The sequence below is a fragment of the Nomascus leucogenys genome, chromosome 24, assembly GCF_006542625.1.
Source record: "Nomascus leucogenys isolate Asia chromosome 24, Asia_NLE_v1, whole genome shotgun sequence".
Taxonomy (NCBI): Eukaryota; Metazoa; Chordata; class Mammalia; order Primates; family Hylobatidae; genus Nomascus; species Nomascus leucogenys.
In genome coordinates, this window is record NC_044404.1 from 18,980,497 (window position 1) to 18,995,448 (window position 14,952).

General features: G+C 50.6%; 2 protein-coding genes across 3 annotated transcripts in view; both read right to left on the bottom strand.

The window, feature by feature from the left end:
* Positions 1-2,438, bottom strand: part of LOC100598540 (neuroblastoma breakpoint family member 3-like) — an 18,319-nt gene extending 15,881 nt beyond the window's left edge. Inside the window, exons 1-2 of one of the 2 annotated variants that reach the window (XM_030805416.1) lie at positions 2,426-2,438; positions 619-1,367 (exon numbers count right to left, since the gene is read on the bottom strand). In XM_030805416.1, coding sequence (XP_030661276.1) covers positions 619-808 — 190 coding nt within the window. In that variant the 5' untranslated portion in view covers positions 809-1,367; positions 2,426-2,438. Of the gene's footprint in view, positions 1-618; positions 1,825-2,425 lie in introns of those variants that run through there. The other variant, XM_030805415.1, reaches the window with a different exon arrangement.
* LOC115833013 (neuroblastoma breakpoint family member 12-like) lies at positions 1,534-13,868 on the bottom strand. The gene is made up of 11 exons (XM_030805504.1): positions 13,592-13,868; positions 12,539-12,753; positions 11,408-11,480; positions 10,732-10,943; positions 8,040-8,124; positions 6,987-7,201; positions 5,856-5,928; positions 5,180-5,391; positions 3,478-3,562; positions 2,426-2,640; positions 1,534-1,553 (listed from the first exon to the last, which is right to left on the bottom strand). The coding sequence occupies exons 1-11, from the start codon at positions 13,651-13,653 to the stop codon at positions 1,534-1,536; spliced, it is 1,467 nt and encodes a 488-aa protein (XP_030661364.1). The 5' UTR covers positions 13,654-13,868.
* Positions 13,869-14,952: the final 1,084 nt, after the last annotated feature.

Below are 14,952 nucleotides of genomic sequence, written 5' to 3' on the forward strand. Positions count from 1 at the left end.
CCTGTGCCCTCCCGGGTTCAAGCGATTCGCGTGCCTCGGCCTCCCAAGTAGCTGGGATGACAGGCGCCAACCACCATGCCAGCTAATTTTTGTCTTTTTAGTAGAGATGGGGGTTTCGCCACGTTGGCCAGGCTGGTTTCGAACTCCTGACCTCAGGTGATTTGCCCACCTCGGCCTCCCAAACTGCTGGGATTAAAGATGTGAGCCAGCCCCCCTGGCCGGAGACTTCTTATTAGTAGCTAAGACAAGCCAATGAAAAGGAGAGAGAGTCTAGCCTGAGAGTAGTGAATGAGGGTGGGAGGATGGTCTGAGCCAATCCTCCCACCTAAACCTCCTGAGCAGTTGGGACTATAGGCACGCAGCACCATGCCTGGCTAGTTGTTTGTATTCTTTGTAAAGATGGGTTTCACCATCTTGTCCAGGCTGTTCTTGAACCCCTGAACTCAAATGATCCTCCCACTTGGGCCTCCCAAAGTGCTGTGATTATACGTGTGAGTCACCGCACCTAGCTCCATCCTAGTTTCTGACTAAACCAGTATGTATGTATACAGCCTGGTCTCACAATTCATCTTCCATAGCCTAGACAGAGGTATGAGACACAAGGAAAATAGAGGCTACCTGGGAGAAGGTTTGGAGCATCCTGCCCTTCATCATCAGAGGATGCACTGCCTACAACTAGAGGTGGGCCGACTTGGTCTTCCTCAAATGTGATTTTGGTGTTCCCGTGAGGCTGGTTGGACTCACAAGGGCCGTGGCTATTGGAACAAGTGACGGCACATTCCTCCAGTGAGTCCTCAGGGACTTCCATTTCTTCAGCCTTCCGCACCTCCCTGATGAGCCAGGTGGGAAAGAGATGACAGAAGATTAAACACAGAGGGACTGGACCCCAGGGAGTCCTGGCTGGTGTTGACAGGAGGCATTAAGAGAGTGGCCCCAGAAAGCAAACAGGAGGTTCCCTTTAAGAGGGAACAGGCAATCCTCTTCTCTCTGCAACAGAGCATGGCTGCCATGGGAGCCAGAGAGGAAGAGAGCAACTGGTGTTCACCGCACTGGACAGATAGGAGCCGAGGAGGACGAAGGCTCAGCTATCCCTGTACGGTACAGGCATGACACCCGCCACACACAGAGAAACGCAACAGCAGCCACACCCTGTGTCTAAGCTGGGTTGAATTTCACATACTGTGGCCAAGGGAATGCAGGCTTTCGGCCCATCGTAGATGCCAGAGAGGGCGTGCCTCCTAGACCTTTTTCATATGTTACCACCCATTACTTGCTCCCGATTATTCAGTGTTACCTGGGGGCACATAATTCCTCTACTATCTCAGCCTCCTCAACTTTAACATCTTCATCCTCGTCTTCGTAACTGGCTGTAAATACAGAAGTGTTCATTCAGATATTTCCCACTTCACACTCTGCAAGCGCAGTCAGCCCAGTGTGCACAGAGACATGAACATCTAGGCATGGGTCACTGTTCAGCTGAAAGCTCTCATGTTTTATCTTTAACAAAATGCCCTGGCATGGTTTCCTGACCCATCAGGCAATGCCTTTCTGATCTGGGGGGCCACCATCAAGATGTGGCCAAATATTGAAAAGACCTTTTGCTCCCCATATGATGGAGGCTTCTGCAGCCTCTCTCTGGACTTTGGCGGCTGTCTCCCCCATCCCGCTACAGGTCTGATTCCCAGGCACAGGCTTGGTGTCCTGTCACGGTTCACATTTCAAACCTCATTCTTTCTCTTAGGAGAGGACAAACTTGTCCTACAGTCCTCTATGCATCAGGAGACTTCACCGGCCCTCCCTCATGTGGCTTCTGCCGTGTTATTCAGGGACATTCTCTCTATGGGGAGGGCTCTGGTCTGAAGCACTTCCTACCACCAAATGCCCCCACATCAAGTGCCTTCTGCAGCACCACACGGTAAGGGGCTTTATCTCATTTTGAAAGGCAGTCTTAAGTGTTCCCACATTTGGATGCTTCAGACACTTGCAAGAGACAATTTGCGTGCCTCTGCAGATGGAGACAGAGAAACTCAGGAAGGATAAATCACTCACTCACTCACCGACAGTTACTAAGAACACTGCCAAAGAGACAGCCTGAGAACCTGCCTTCTGAGTCCAGAGCTCTTTTCACTCTAACAAGCGCCCTCCTGTCGCAGCCTCCTTCCTGTCCTTTAAAACTAGAAACGTGCTGCTTCTTGCTCCAAAGACCACCTTCCATCAAGGAAGGAGGGACATTTGCAATACTGTGACCTCCAACCCCATGGGTTTCCCATCTCTGTTCTTACCCAGGAAGTCCTGGTCATGTCATGGCCACATACGTTTAGTGGAAAAAAACACCACCGCTACAACTGTCATTGTGAAAGTATGGAGGTCTGGAGTCTCTCATAAGCCTGGGGTTTTGGGTCATCAGGACCTGTGGCCACCTTACCTGGGCTGAGCTTTCGGACGAGGCGCTGTGCCAGCCTACATCCCTCAGCCAGCTGTTCTCGGAGGTCCCACCCCTGGGACTCGTCCGGCTCATCCGGGGTGAGAAGGGCCTGGAGATGCCGAATCAACGAGCGGGCGGCATCTCTCCCTTCCCGTAACTTCACGCTTAACTGGGTCAGCTCCCGTTCCCGAGAGAAAACCAGGACTTCATATTGCCTAAGGTGAGATAGTAGAGAAAATGTAACAGCGGAAAGGGGATGAGCGATCAGTTCTAATATTGCGACACAGATTTCTGAGACAATGTCCTCAAGGAGACCTCCAAGCACAAGGTCAGCACGTGTTTAAAGAAATGCCTGCGGCCAAGAGGAAGAATAAAAAACGGTTCACAGGCTTCCTCCACACGAGAGAGGGCTCCTGGAAGATCCTCCACGATGCTCCATTCATCTGTCTCTTCGGTCAACAAAAGTAGGTCCCTTCCTAATTCAGTTTCAAAAAGACATCCATCCTTTCAGTTCCTCACTCTGCCCACGGACATTTCCATGTGCATATACACATAGTGCATCTTGCAGCGACTAGATACAAAGCCATGGACAGAAACGAGGCCAGGTGCAGATGGGGCCAATTGAAAAGATGAAAGAAAAGAATGACAGGCTCGAGAAGGCAACATTGATGGAGTGAAAGGATGAGAAGCCGCAGTCAGTCAGGAGGTGAGTCTGACTAAGGGTAAGTGGGGTGGTGATGGCACATCATTTTGAGTATACTGAATGCTGCTGGGTGGTTCCCACTCCTTTGGTTACTTTTGTGTTATGCGCATTTCACCTCAGCCATTACTTGTTTGAAAAACGGAAAGTAAGGCTCTGAGAAACAACTGCAACCCCTAACTTATTATCATCTTTGTTCTCTGCTTGATAAATCTTTGTGTGTCATGAGCCTGCCATGGCAATTCCTGCCCTTCCCCTGGCCCAGCTTAGCTCTTATTTCTCCCCGCCGAGCTGCTGTACTTCAGAGATTTACACACCTGCCCACCTGCCTGCCCCCACGGGGCCCCCTCACCTGAGCTGCTCCGAAAGCTCCTCTTCCGTGAACAGCCGCTCATCCCGCAGCGGAGACTTCATGAGGTCTTTGCCGTCTTCCGACTCTGAGAAAAGACAGACACGCCTGCCTCAGTGAAAGCCTGGACATGCTGCTCTCGTCACTGCCTACAGGGCGGGAGCCAGGTCCATCCCAAGGACAAAACTGTCCCCAGTACCCGGCTCTCGCCAGGGATTTCCACATCTTTACTCCTCAGTCTCCCGACTTTCTGGCATCTGGTCCTCCAAAATTTAGAGACGAAGAAACAGAAACTCAAGGCACGTCAAGGAAGTTGACAAGATGATTCAACCACAATTCAGTGGAGTCAGAATTCACAGCCCCTGAGGTCTGACTCTGATGCGGGGCCACTTTCCCAAGCCTTGCAGCCTCCCCTCTAAAACACTGCACTGAGGCATGAAGCAGTGATTTCCTGTACAGTCGGGAAGGCCCCTCGGACTATGGGACCGATGGTTTCCCTTTTACTGGGAATTTCAAGGACAAATATGTCAAACATCTTAAACATCTTTGATTTCCAAATCATATCTTCGGATGGTCATCTCTGCCTTCTCACTGGACCAAGGGCCCGCAGATACCACCATGCTGACGTTTGTGGCAGAAGAGGTGGGGCCAGGGACTGGGGAGAAGACACCCAAACACATGATGGGTTAAAAACTGGTGAAATCAAGTAGGTTTAATCAGGACTGAGGGACGTCACTGCAGCCTCGCCCACTTCTTTGAAGACGTTGTCTCCCTGGTTTCACTCTTCTCTTCTCCAGTCTTGATCTCCTTTAAGTCAACTTGTCTTAGCTACGCAGTCACCTTGAAACCAGGACATAAGCACTTCTACCCTTTTCTTGCTTATAAGTTTCTACAAAGTAAGGCTGGGCCCTGAGTTGTTGACCCCATGAGCGGCCAATGTTTGTGTGTAGCACAACAGACTGTTTTTTGTTTTTCAAATTTTTTTGTTTGTTTGGTTGGTTTTTGGTTTTTTGTTTTTTTGTTTGAGACGGAGTCTCACTCTGTCGCCCAGGCTGGAGTGCAGTGGCGCGACCTCAGCTCACTGCAACCTGTGCCCTCCCGGGTTCAAGCGATTCGCGTGCCTCGGCCTCCCAAGTAGCTGGGATGACAGGCGCCAACCACCATGCCAGCTAATTTTTGTCTTTTTAGTAGAGATGGGGGTTTCGCCACGTTGGCCAGGCTGGTTTCGAACTCCTGACCTCAGGTGATTTGCCCACCTCGGCCTCCCAAACTGCTGGGATTAAAGATGTGAGCCAGCCCCCCTGGCCGGAGACTTCTTATTAGTAGCTAAGACAAGCCAATGAAAAGGACAGAGAGTCTAGCCTGAGAGTAGTGAATGAGGGTGGGAGGATGGTCTGAGCCAATCCTCCCACCTAAACCTCCTGAGCAGTTGGGACTATAGGCACGCAGCACCATGCCTGGCTAGTTGTTTGTATTCTTTGTAAAGATGGGTTTCACCATCTTGTCCAGGCTGTTCTCGAACCCCTGAACTCAAATGATCCTCCCACTTGGGCCTCCCAAAGTGCTGTGATTATACGTGTGAGTCACCGCACCTAGCTCCATCCTAGTTTCTGACTAAACCAGTATGTATGTATACAGCCTGGTCTCACAATTCATCTTCCATAGCCTAGACAGAGGTATGAGACACAAGGAAAATAGAGGCTACCTGGGAGAAGGTTTGGAGCATCCTGCCCTTCATCATCAGAGGATGCACTGCCTACAACTAGAGGTGGGCCGACTTGGTCTTCCTCAAATGTGATTTTGGTGTTCCCGTGAGGCTGGTTGGACTCACAAGGGCCGTGGCTATTGGAACAAGTGACGGCACATTCCTCCAGTGAGTCCTCAGGGACTTCCATTTCTTCAGCCTTCCGCACCTCCCTGATGAGCCAGGTGGGAAAGAGATGACAGAAGATTAAACACAGAGGGACTGGACCCCAGGGAGTCCTGGCTGGTGTTGACAGGAGGCATTAAGAGAGTGGCCCCAGAAAGCAAACAGGAGGTTCCCTTTAAGAGGGAACAGGCAATCCTCTTCTCTCTGCAACAGAGCATGGCTGCCATGGGAGCCAGAGAGGAAGAGAGCAGCTGGTGTTCACTGCAGTGGACAGATAGGAGCCGAGGAGGACGAAGGCTCAGCTATCCCTGTACGGTACAGGCATGACACCCGCCACACACAGAGAAACGCAACAGCAGCCACACCCTGTGTCTAAGCTGGGTTGAATTTCACATACTGTGGCCAAGGGAATGCAGGCTTTCGGCCCATCGTAGATGCCAGAGAGGGCGTGCCTCCTAGACCTTTTTCATATGTTACCACCCATTACTTGCTCCCGATTATTCAGTGTTACCTGGGGGCACATAATTCCTCTACTATCTCAGCCTCCTCAACTTTAACATCTTCATCCTCGTCTTCGTAACTGGCTGTAAATACAGAAGTGTTCATTCAGATATTTCCCACTTCACACTCTGCAAGCGCAGTCAGCCCAGTGTGCACAGAGACATGAACATCTAGGCATGGGTCACTGTTCAGCTGAAAGCTCTCATGTTTTATCTTTAACAAAATGCCCTGGCATGGTTTCCTGACCCATCAGGCAATGCCTTTCTGATCTGGGGGGCCACCATCAAGATGTGGCCAAATATTGAAAAGACCTTTTGCTCCCCATATGATGGAGGCTTCTGCAGCCTCTCTCTGGACTTTGGCGGCTGTCTCCCCCATCCCGCTACAGGTCTGATTCCCAGGCACAGGCTTGGTGTCCTGTCACGGTTCACATTTCAAACCTCATTCTTTCTCTTAGGAGAGGACAAACTTGTCCTACAGTCCTCTATGCATCAGGAGACTTCACCGGCCCTCCCTCATGTGGCTTCTGCCGTGTTATTCAGGGACATTCTCTCTATGGGGAGGGCTCTGGTCTGAAGCACTTCCTACCACCAAATGCCCCCACATCAAGTGCCTTCTGCAGCACCACACGGTAAGGGGCTTTATCTCATTTTGAAAGGCAGTCTTAAGTGTTCCCACATTTGGATGCTTCAGACACTTGCAAGAGACAATTTGCGTGCCTCTGCAGATGGAGACAGAGAAACTCAGGAAGGATAAATCACTCACTCACTCACCGACAGTTACTAAGAACACTGCCAAAGAGACAGCCTGAGAACCTGCCTTCTGAGTCCAGAGCTCTTTTCACTCTAACAAGCGCCCTCCTGTCGCAGCCTCCTTCCTGTCCTTTAAAACTAGAAACGTGCTGCTTCTTGCTCCAAAGACCACCTTCCATCAAGGAAGGAGGGACATTTGCAATACTGTGACCTCCAACCCCATGGGTTTCCCATCTCTGTTCTTACCCAGGAAGTCCTGGTCATGTCATGGCCACATACGTTTAGTGGAAAAAAACACCACCGCTACAACTGTCATTGTGAAAGTATGGAGGTCTGGAGTCTCTCATAAGCCTGGGGTTTTGGGTCATCAGGACCTGTGGCCACCTTACCTGGGCTGAGCTTTCGGACGAGGCGCTGTGCCAGCCTACATCCCTCAGCCAGCTGTTCTCGGAGGTCCCACCCCTGGGACTCGTCCGGCTCATCCGGAGTGAGAAGGGCCTGGAGATGCCGAATCAACGAGCGGGCGGCGTCTCTCCCTTCCCGTAACTTCACGCTTAACTGGGTCAGCTCCCGTTCCCGAGAGAAAACCAGGACTTCATATTGCCTGAGGTGAGATTAGTAGAGAAAATTTAACAGCGGAAAGGGGATGAGCGATCAGTTCTAATATTGCGACACAGATTTCTGAGACAATGTCCTCAAGGAGACCTCCAAGCACAAGGTCAGCACGTGTTTAAAGAAATGCCTGCGGCCAAGAGGAAGAATAAAAAACGGTTCACAGGCTTCCTCCACACGAGAGAGGGCTCCTGGAAGATCCTCCACGATGCTCCATTCATCTGTCTCTTCGGTCAACAAAAGTAGGTCCCTTCCTAATTCAGTTTCAAAAAGACATCCATCCTTTCAGTTCCTCACTCTGCCCACGGACATTTCCATGTGCATATACACATAGTGCATCTTGCAGCGACTAGATACAAAGCCATGGACAGAAACGAGGCCAGGTGCAGATGGGGCCAATTGAAAAGATGAAAGAAAAGAATGACAGGCTCGAGAAGGCAACATTGATGGAGTGAAAGGATGAGAAGCCGCAGTCAGTCAGGAGGTGAGTCTGACTAAGGGTAAGTGGGGTGGTGATGGCACATCATTTTGAGTATACTGAATGCTGCTGGGTGGTTCCCACTCCTTTGGTTACTTTTGTGTTATGCGCATTTCACCTCAGCCATTACTTGTTTGAAAAACGGAAAGTAAGGCTCTGAGAAACAACTGCAACCCCTAACTTATTATCATCTTTGTTCTCTGCTTGATAAATCTTTGTGTGTCATGAGCCTGCCATGGCAATTCCTGCCCTTCCCCTGGCCCAGCTTAGCTCTTATTTCTCCCCGCCGAGCTGCTGTACTTCAGAGATTTACACACCTGCCCACCTGCCTGCCCCCACGGGGCCCCCTCACCTGAGCTGCTCCGAAAGCTCCTCTTCCGTGAACAGCCGCTCATCCCGCAGCGGAGACTTCATGAGGTCTTTGCCGTCTTCCGACTCTGAGAAAAGACAGACACGCCTGCCTCAGTGAAAGCCTGGACATGCTGCTCTCGTCACTGCCTACAGGGCGGGAGCCAGGTCCATCCCAAGGACAAAACTGTCCCCAGTACCCGGCTCTCGCCAGGGATTTCCACATCTTTACTCCTCAGTCTCCCGACTTTCTGGCATCTGGTCCTCCAAAATTTAGAGACGAAGAAACAGAAACTCAAGGCACGTCAAGGAAGTTGACAAGATGATTCAACCACAATTCAGTGGAGTCAGAATTCACAGCCCCTGAGGTCTGACTCTGAGTGCGGGGCCACTTTCCCAAGCCTTGCAGCCTCCCCTCTAAAACACTGCACTGAGGCATGAAGCAGTGATTTCCTGTACAGTCGGGAAGGCCCCTCGGACTATGGGACCGATGGTTTCCCTTTTACTGGGAATTTCAAGGACAAATATGTCAAACATCTTAAACATCTTTGATTTCCAAATCATATGCGACGTGGCGAAGAGGTGGGGCCAGGGACTGGGGAGAAGACACCCAAACACATGATGGGTTAAAAACTGGTGAAATCAAGTAGGTTTAATCAGGACTGAGGACGTCACTGCAGCCTCGCCACTTCTTTGAAGACGTTGTCTCCCTGGTTTCACTCTTCTCTTCTCCAGTCTTGATCTCCTTTAAGTCAACTTGTCTTAGCTACGCAGTCACCTTGAAACCAGGACATAAGCACTTCTACCCTTTTCTTGCTTATAAGTTTCTACAAGTAAGGCTGGGCCCTGAGTTGTTGACCCATGAGCGGCCAATGTTTGTGTGTAGCACAACAGACTGTTTTTTGTTTTTCAAATTTTTTTGTTTGTTTGGTTGGTTTTGGTTTTTTGTTTTTTTTGTTTGAGACGGAGTCTCACTCTGTCGCCCAGGCTGGAGTGCATGCGCGACCTCAGCTCACTGCAACCTGTGCCCTCCCGGGTTCAAGCGATTCGCGTGCCTCGCCTCCCAAGAGCTGGGATACAGTGCCTGCCACCACGCCCAGCTATGTTTGTTTTTTAGTAGAGATGGGGTTTCTCCATGTTGCCCAGGCTGGTCTCAAACTCCTGACCTCGTGATCCCCCGCCTCAGCCTCCCAGAGTGCTGGGATTACAGGAGTGAGTCACCGTGCACGGCCCCTACTCCCTGCTCTTGATGGCTGTCACTTACAGATCACCAAGTTTCCCTCAGGGTCCCTAGAACAGAGCTTTGCCCATTGGCCTCAACGAAGCTTGAACAGAATAAGGGTTCACTAGTCCCAGACGTTTAGAACAACAATTAGATGTTATTTGTCTGCCGGATCTTATATGGAAAGAGAGGATTCTTGAAAACACGATTTAGCCTCTTGGAGAAAACAGGTAGTTCTGTGCCCTGTCCGAAATGAATTAGTGGATTTTAAATCTAGGCCCACCCCCACCGACTGCAACGTGGAAAGTTGCTAAATACGTTGGTACCTCTCACTTCCAAATTTAGTCATCTCTGCCTTCTCACTGGACCAAGGGCCCGCAGATACCACCATGCTGACGTTTGTGGCAGAAGAGGTGGGGCCAGGGACTGGGGAGAAGACACCCAAACACATGATGGGTTAAAAACTGGTGAAATCAAGTAGGTTTAATCAGGACTGAGGGACGTCACTGCAGCCTCGCCCACTTCTTTGAAGACGTTGTCTCCCTGGTTTCACTCTTCTCTTCTCCAGTCTTGATCTCCTTTAAGTCAACTTGTCTTAGCTACGCAGTCACCTTGAAACCAGGACATAAGCACTTCTACCCTTTTCTTGCTTATAAGTTTCTACAAAGTAAGGCTGGGCCCTGAGTTGTTGACCCCATGAGCGGCCAATGTTTGTGTGTAGCACAACAGACTGTTTTTTGTTTTTCAAATTTTTTGTTTGTTTGGTTGGTTTTTGGTTTTTTGTTTTTTTGTTTGAGACGGAGTCTCACTCTGTCGCCCAGGCTGGAGTGCAGTGGCGCGACCTCAGCTCACTGCAACCTGTGCCCTCCCGGGTTCAAGCGATTCGCGTGCCTCGGCCTCCCAAGTAGCTGGGATGACAGGCGCCAACCACCATGCCAGCTAATTTTTGTCTTTTTAGTAGAGATGGGGGTTTCGCCACGTTGGCCAGGCTGGTTTCGAACTCCTGACCTCAGGTGATTTGCCCACCTCGGCCTCCCAAACTGCTGGGATTAAAGATGTGAGCCAGCCCCCTGGCCGGAGACTTCTTATTAGTAGCTAAGACAAGCCAATGAAAAGGAGAGAGAGTCTAGCCTGAGAGTAGTGAATGAGGGTGGGAGGATGGTCTGAGCCAATCCTCCCACCTAAACCTCCTGAGCAGTTGGGACTATAGGCACGCAGCACCATGCCTGGCTAGTTGTTTGTATTCTTTGTAAAGATGGGTTTCACCATCTTGTCCAGGCTGTTCTTGAACCCCTGAACTCAAATGATCCTCCCACTTGGGCCTCCCAAAGTGCTGTGATTATACGTGTGAGTCACCGCACCTAGCTCCATCCTAGTTTCTGACTAAACCAGTATGTATGTATACAGCCTGGTCTCACAATTCATCTTCCATAGCCTAGACAGAGGTATGAGACACAAGGAAAATAGAGGCTACCTGGGAGAAGGTTTGGAGCATCCTGCCCTTCATCATCAGAGGATGCACTGCCTACAACTAGAGGTGGGCCGACTTGGTCTTCCTCAAATGTGATTTTGGTGTTCCCGTGAGGCTGGTTGGACTCACAAGGGCCGTGGCTATTGGAACAAGTGACGGCACATTCCTCCAGTGAGTCCTCAGGGACTTCCATTTCTTCAGCCTTCCGCACCTCCCTGATGAGCCAGGTGGGAAAGAGATGACAGAAGATTAAACACAGAGGGACTGGACCCCAGGGAGTCCTGGCTGGTGTTGACAGGAGGCATTAAGAGAGTGGCCCCAGAAAGCAAACAGGAGGTTCCCTTTAAGAGGGAACAGGCAATCCTCTTCTCTCTGCAACAGAGCATGGCTGCCATGGGAGCCAGAGAGGAAGAGAGCAGCTGGTGTTCACTGCAGTGGACAGATAGGAGCCGAGGAGGACGAAGGCTCAGCTATCCCTGTACGGTACAGGCATGACACCCGCCACACACAGAGAAACGCAACAGCAGCCACACCCTGTGTCTAAGCTGGGTTGAATTTCACATACTGTGGCCAAGGGAATGCAGGCTTTCGGCCCATCGTAGATGCCAGAGAGGGCGTGCCTCCTAGACCTTTTTCATATGTTACCACCCATTACTTGCTCCCGATTATTCAGTGTTACCTGGGGGCACATAATTCCTCTACTATCTCAGCCTCCTCAACTTTAACATCTTCATCCTCGTCTTCGTAACTGGCTGTAAATACAGAAGTGTTCATTCAGATATTTCCCACTTCACACTCTGCAAGCGCAGTCAGCCCAGTGTGCACAGAGACATGAACATCTAGGCATGGGTCACTGTTCAGCTGAAAGCTCTCATGTTTTATCTTTAACAAAATGCCCTGGCATGGTTTCCTGACCCATCAGGCAATGCCTTTCTGATCTGGGGGGCCACCATCAAGATGTGGCCAAATATTGAAAAGACCTTTTGCTCCCCATATGATGGAGGCTTCTGCAGCCTCTCTCTGGACTTTGGCGGCTGTCTCCCCCATCCCGCTACAGGTCTGATTCCCAGGCACAGGCTTGGTGTCCTGTCACGGTTCACATTTCAAACCTCATTCTTTCTCTTAGGAGAGGACAAACTTGTCCTACAGTCCTCTATGCATCAGGAGACTTCACCGGCCCTCCCTCATGTGGCTTCTGCCGTGTTATTCAGGGACATTCTCTCTATGGGGAGGGCTCTGGTCTGAAGCACTTCCTACCACCAAATGCCCCCACATCAAGTGCCTTCTGCAGCACCACACGGTAAGGGGCTTTATCTCATTTTGAAAGGCAGTCTTAAGTGTTCCCACATTTGGATGCTTCAGACACTTGCAAGAGACAATTTGCGTGCCTCTGCAGATGGAGACAGAGAAACTCAGGAAGGATAAATCACTCACTCACTCACCGACAGTTACTAAGAACACTGCCAAAGAGACAGCCTGAGAACCTGCCTTCTGAGTCCAGAGCTCTTTTCACTCTAACAAGCGCCCTCCTGTCGCAGCCTCCTTCCTGTCCTTTAAAACTAGAAACGTGCTGCTTCTTGCTCCAAAGACCACCTTCCATCAAGGAAGGAGGGACATTTGCAATACTGTGACCTCCAACCCCATGGGTTTCCCATCTCTGTTCTTACCCAGGAAGTCCTGGTCATGTCATGGCCACATACGTTTAGTGGAAAAAAACACCACCGCTACAACTGTCATTGTGAAAGTATGGAGGTCTGGAGTCTCTCATAAGCCTGGGGTTTTGGGTCATCAGGACCTGTGGCCACCTTACCTGGGCTGAGCTTTCGGACGAGGCGCTGTGCCAGCCTACATCCCTCAGCCAGCTGTTCTCGGAGGTCCCACCCCTGGGACTCGTCCGGCTCATCCGGAGTGAGAAGGGCCTGGAGATGCCGAATCAACGAGCGGGCGGCGTCTCTCCCTTCCCGTAACTTCACGCTTAACTGGGTCAGCTCCCGTTCCCGAGAGAAAACCAGGACTTCATATTGCCTGAGGTGAGATTAGTAGAGAAAATTTAACAGCGGAAAGGGGATGAGCGATCAGTTCTAATATTGCGACACAGATTTCTGAGACAATGTCCTCAAGGAGACCTCCAAGCACAAGGTCAGCACGTGTTTAAAGAAATGCCTGCGGCCAAGAGGAAGAATAAAAAACGGTTCACAGGCTTCCTCCACACGAGAGAGGGCTCCTGGAAGATCCTCCACGATGCTCCATTCATCTGTCTCTTCGGTCAACAAAAGTAGGTCCCTTCCTAATTCAGTTTCAAAAAGACATCCATCCTTTCAGTTCCTCACTCTGCCCACGGACATTTCCATGTGCATATACACATAGTGCATCTTGCAGCGACTAGATACAAAGCCATGGACAGAAACGAGGCCAGGTGCAGATGGGGCCAATTGAAAAGATGAAAGAAAAGAATGACAGGCTCGAGAAGGCAACATTGATGGAGTGAAAGGATGAGAAGCCGCAGTCAGTCAGGAGGTGAGTCTGACTAAGGGTAAGTGGGGTGGTGATGGCACATCATTTTGAGTATACTGAATGCTGCTGGGTGGTTCCCACTCCTTTGGTTACTTTTGTGTTATGCGCATTTCACCTCAGCCATTACTTGTTTGAAAAACGGAAAGTAAGGCTCTGAGAAACAACTGCAACCCCTAACTTATTATCATCTTTGTTCTCTGCTTGATAAATCTTTGTGTGTCATGAGCCTGCCATGGCAATTCCTGCCCTTCCCCTGGCCCAGCTTAGCTCTTATTTCTCCCCGCCGAGCTGCTGTACTTCAGAGATTTACACACCTGCCCACCTGCCTGCCCCCACGGGGCCCCCTCACCTGAGCTGCTCCGAAAGCTCCTCTTCCGTGAACAGCCGCTCATCCCGCAGCGGAGACTTCATGAGGTCTTTGCCGTCTTCCGACTCTGAGAAAAGACAGACACGCCTGCCTCAGTGAAAGCCTGGACATGCTGCTCTCGTCACTGCCTACAGGGCGGGAGCCAGGTCCATCCCAAGGACAAAACTGTCCCCAGTACCCGGCTCTCGCCAGGGATTTCCACATCTTTACTCCTCAGTCTCCCGACTTTCTGGCATCTGGTCCTCCAAAATTTAGAGACGAAGAAACAGAAACTCAAGGCACGTCAAGGAAGTTGACAAGATGATTCAACCACAATTCAGTGGAGTCAGAATTCACAGCCCCTGAGGTCTGACTCTGAGTGCGGGGCCACTTTCCCAAGCCTTGCAGCCTCCCCTCTAAAACACTGCACTGAGGCATGAAGCAGTGATTTCCTGTACAGTCGGGAAGGCCCCTCGGACTATGGGACCGATGGTTTCCCTTTTACTGGGAATTTCAAGGACAAATATGTCAAACATCTTAAACATCTTGATTTAAATCATATCTTCGGATGTCATTTGCTTCTACTGGAAGGGCAGTAACCAGTGACGTGTGCAGAAGGGGCCAGGGCGGGGAAGCCCAAAACTGATGGTTTGGTATCGTGTTGATAGATCACTGCAGGCCAATAACGCCTCAGGACTTCTTTGAAGACTGTTGTTCTCCTGGTTTCACTCTTCTCTCTCCAGTCTTGATCTCCTTAAGTCAACTTGTCTTAGCTACGCAGTCACCTTGAAACCAGGACATAAGCACTTCTACCCTTTTCTTGCTTATAAGTTTCTACAAAGTAAGGCTGGGCCCTGAGTTGTTGACCCCATGAGCGGCCAATGTTTGTGTGTAGCACAACAGACTGTTTTTTGTTTTTCAAATTTTTTGTTTGTTTGGTTGGTTTTTGGTTTTTGTTTTTTTGTTTGAGACGGAGTCTCACTCTGTCGCCCAGGCTGGAGTGCAGTGGCGCGACCTCAGCTCACTGCAACCTGTGCCCTCCCGGGTTCAAGCGATTCGCGTGCCTCGGCCTCCCAAGTAGCTGGGATGACAGGCGCCAACCACCATGCCAGCTAATTTTTGTCTTTTTAGTAGAGATGGGGTTTCGCCACGTTGGCCAGGCTGGTTCGAACTCCTGACCTCGTGATCCGCCCGCCTCAGCCTCCCAGAGTGCTGGGATTACAGGAGTGAGTCACCGTGCACGGCCCCTACTCCCTGCTCTTGATGCTGTCACTTATAGACACCATAGGTTCCATTAGGAGCAGACCTCTTGAAGCCCCTCACAGCGGGGTTTACTGTGTACTATCACCAAGTTTCCCTCAGGG

Excerpts from the sequence above, each read along its gene's own strand:
- LOC115833013 (XM_030805504.1), bottom strand. The coding sequence starts at position 13,653 with ATGAAGTCTCCGCTGCGGGATGAGCGGCTGTTCACGGAAGAGGAGCTT. Across the intron at positions 12,754-13,591 it reads GAGCTTTCGGAGCAGCTCAG|GCAATATGAAGTCCTGGTTT; the intron begins GTGAGGGGGCCC and ends ATCTCACCTCAG. Across the intron at positions 5,392-5,855 it reads GAGGAATTATGTGCCCCCAG|GGAGGTGCGGAAGGCTGAAG; the intron begins GTAACACTGAAT and ends CTGGCTCATCAG.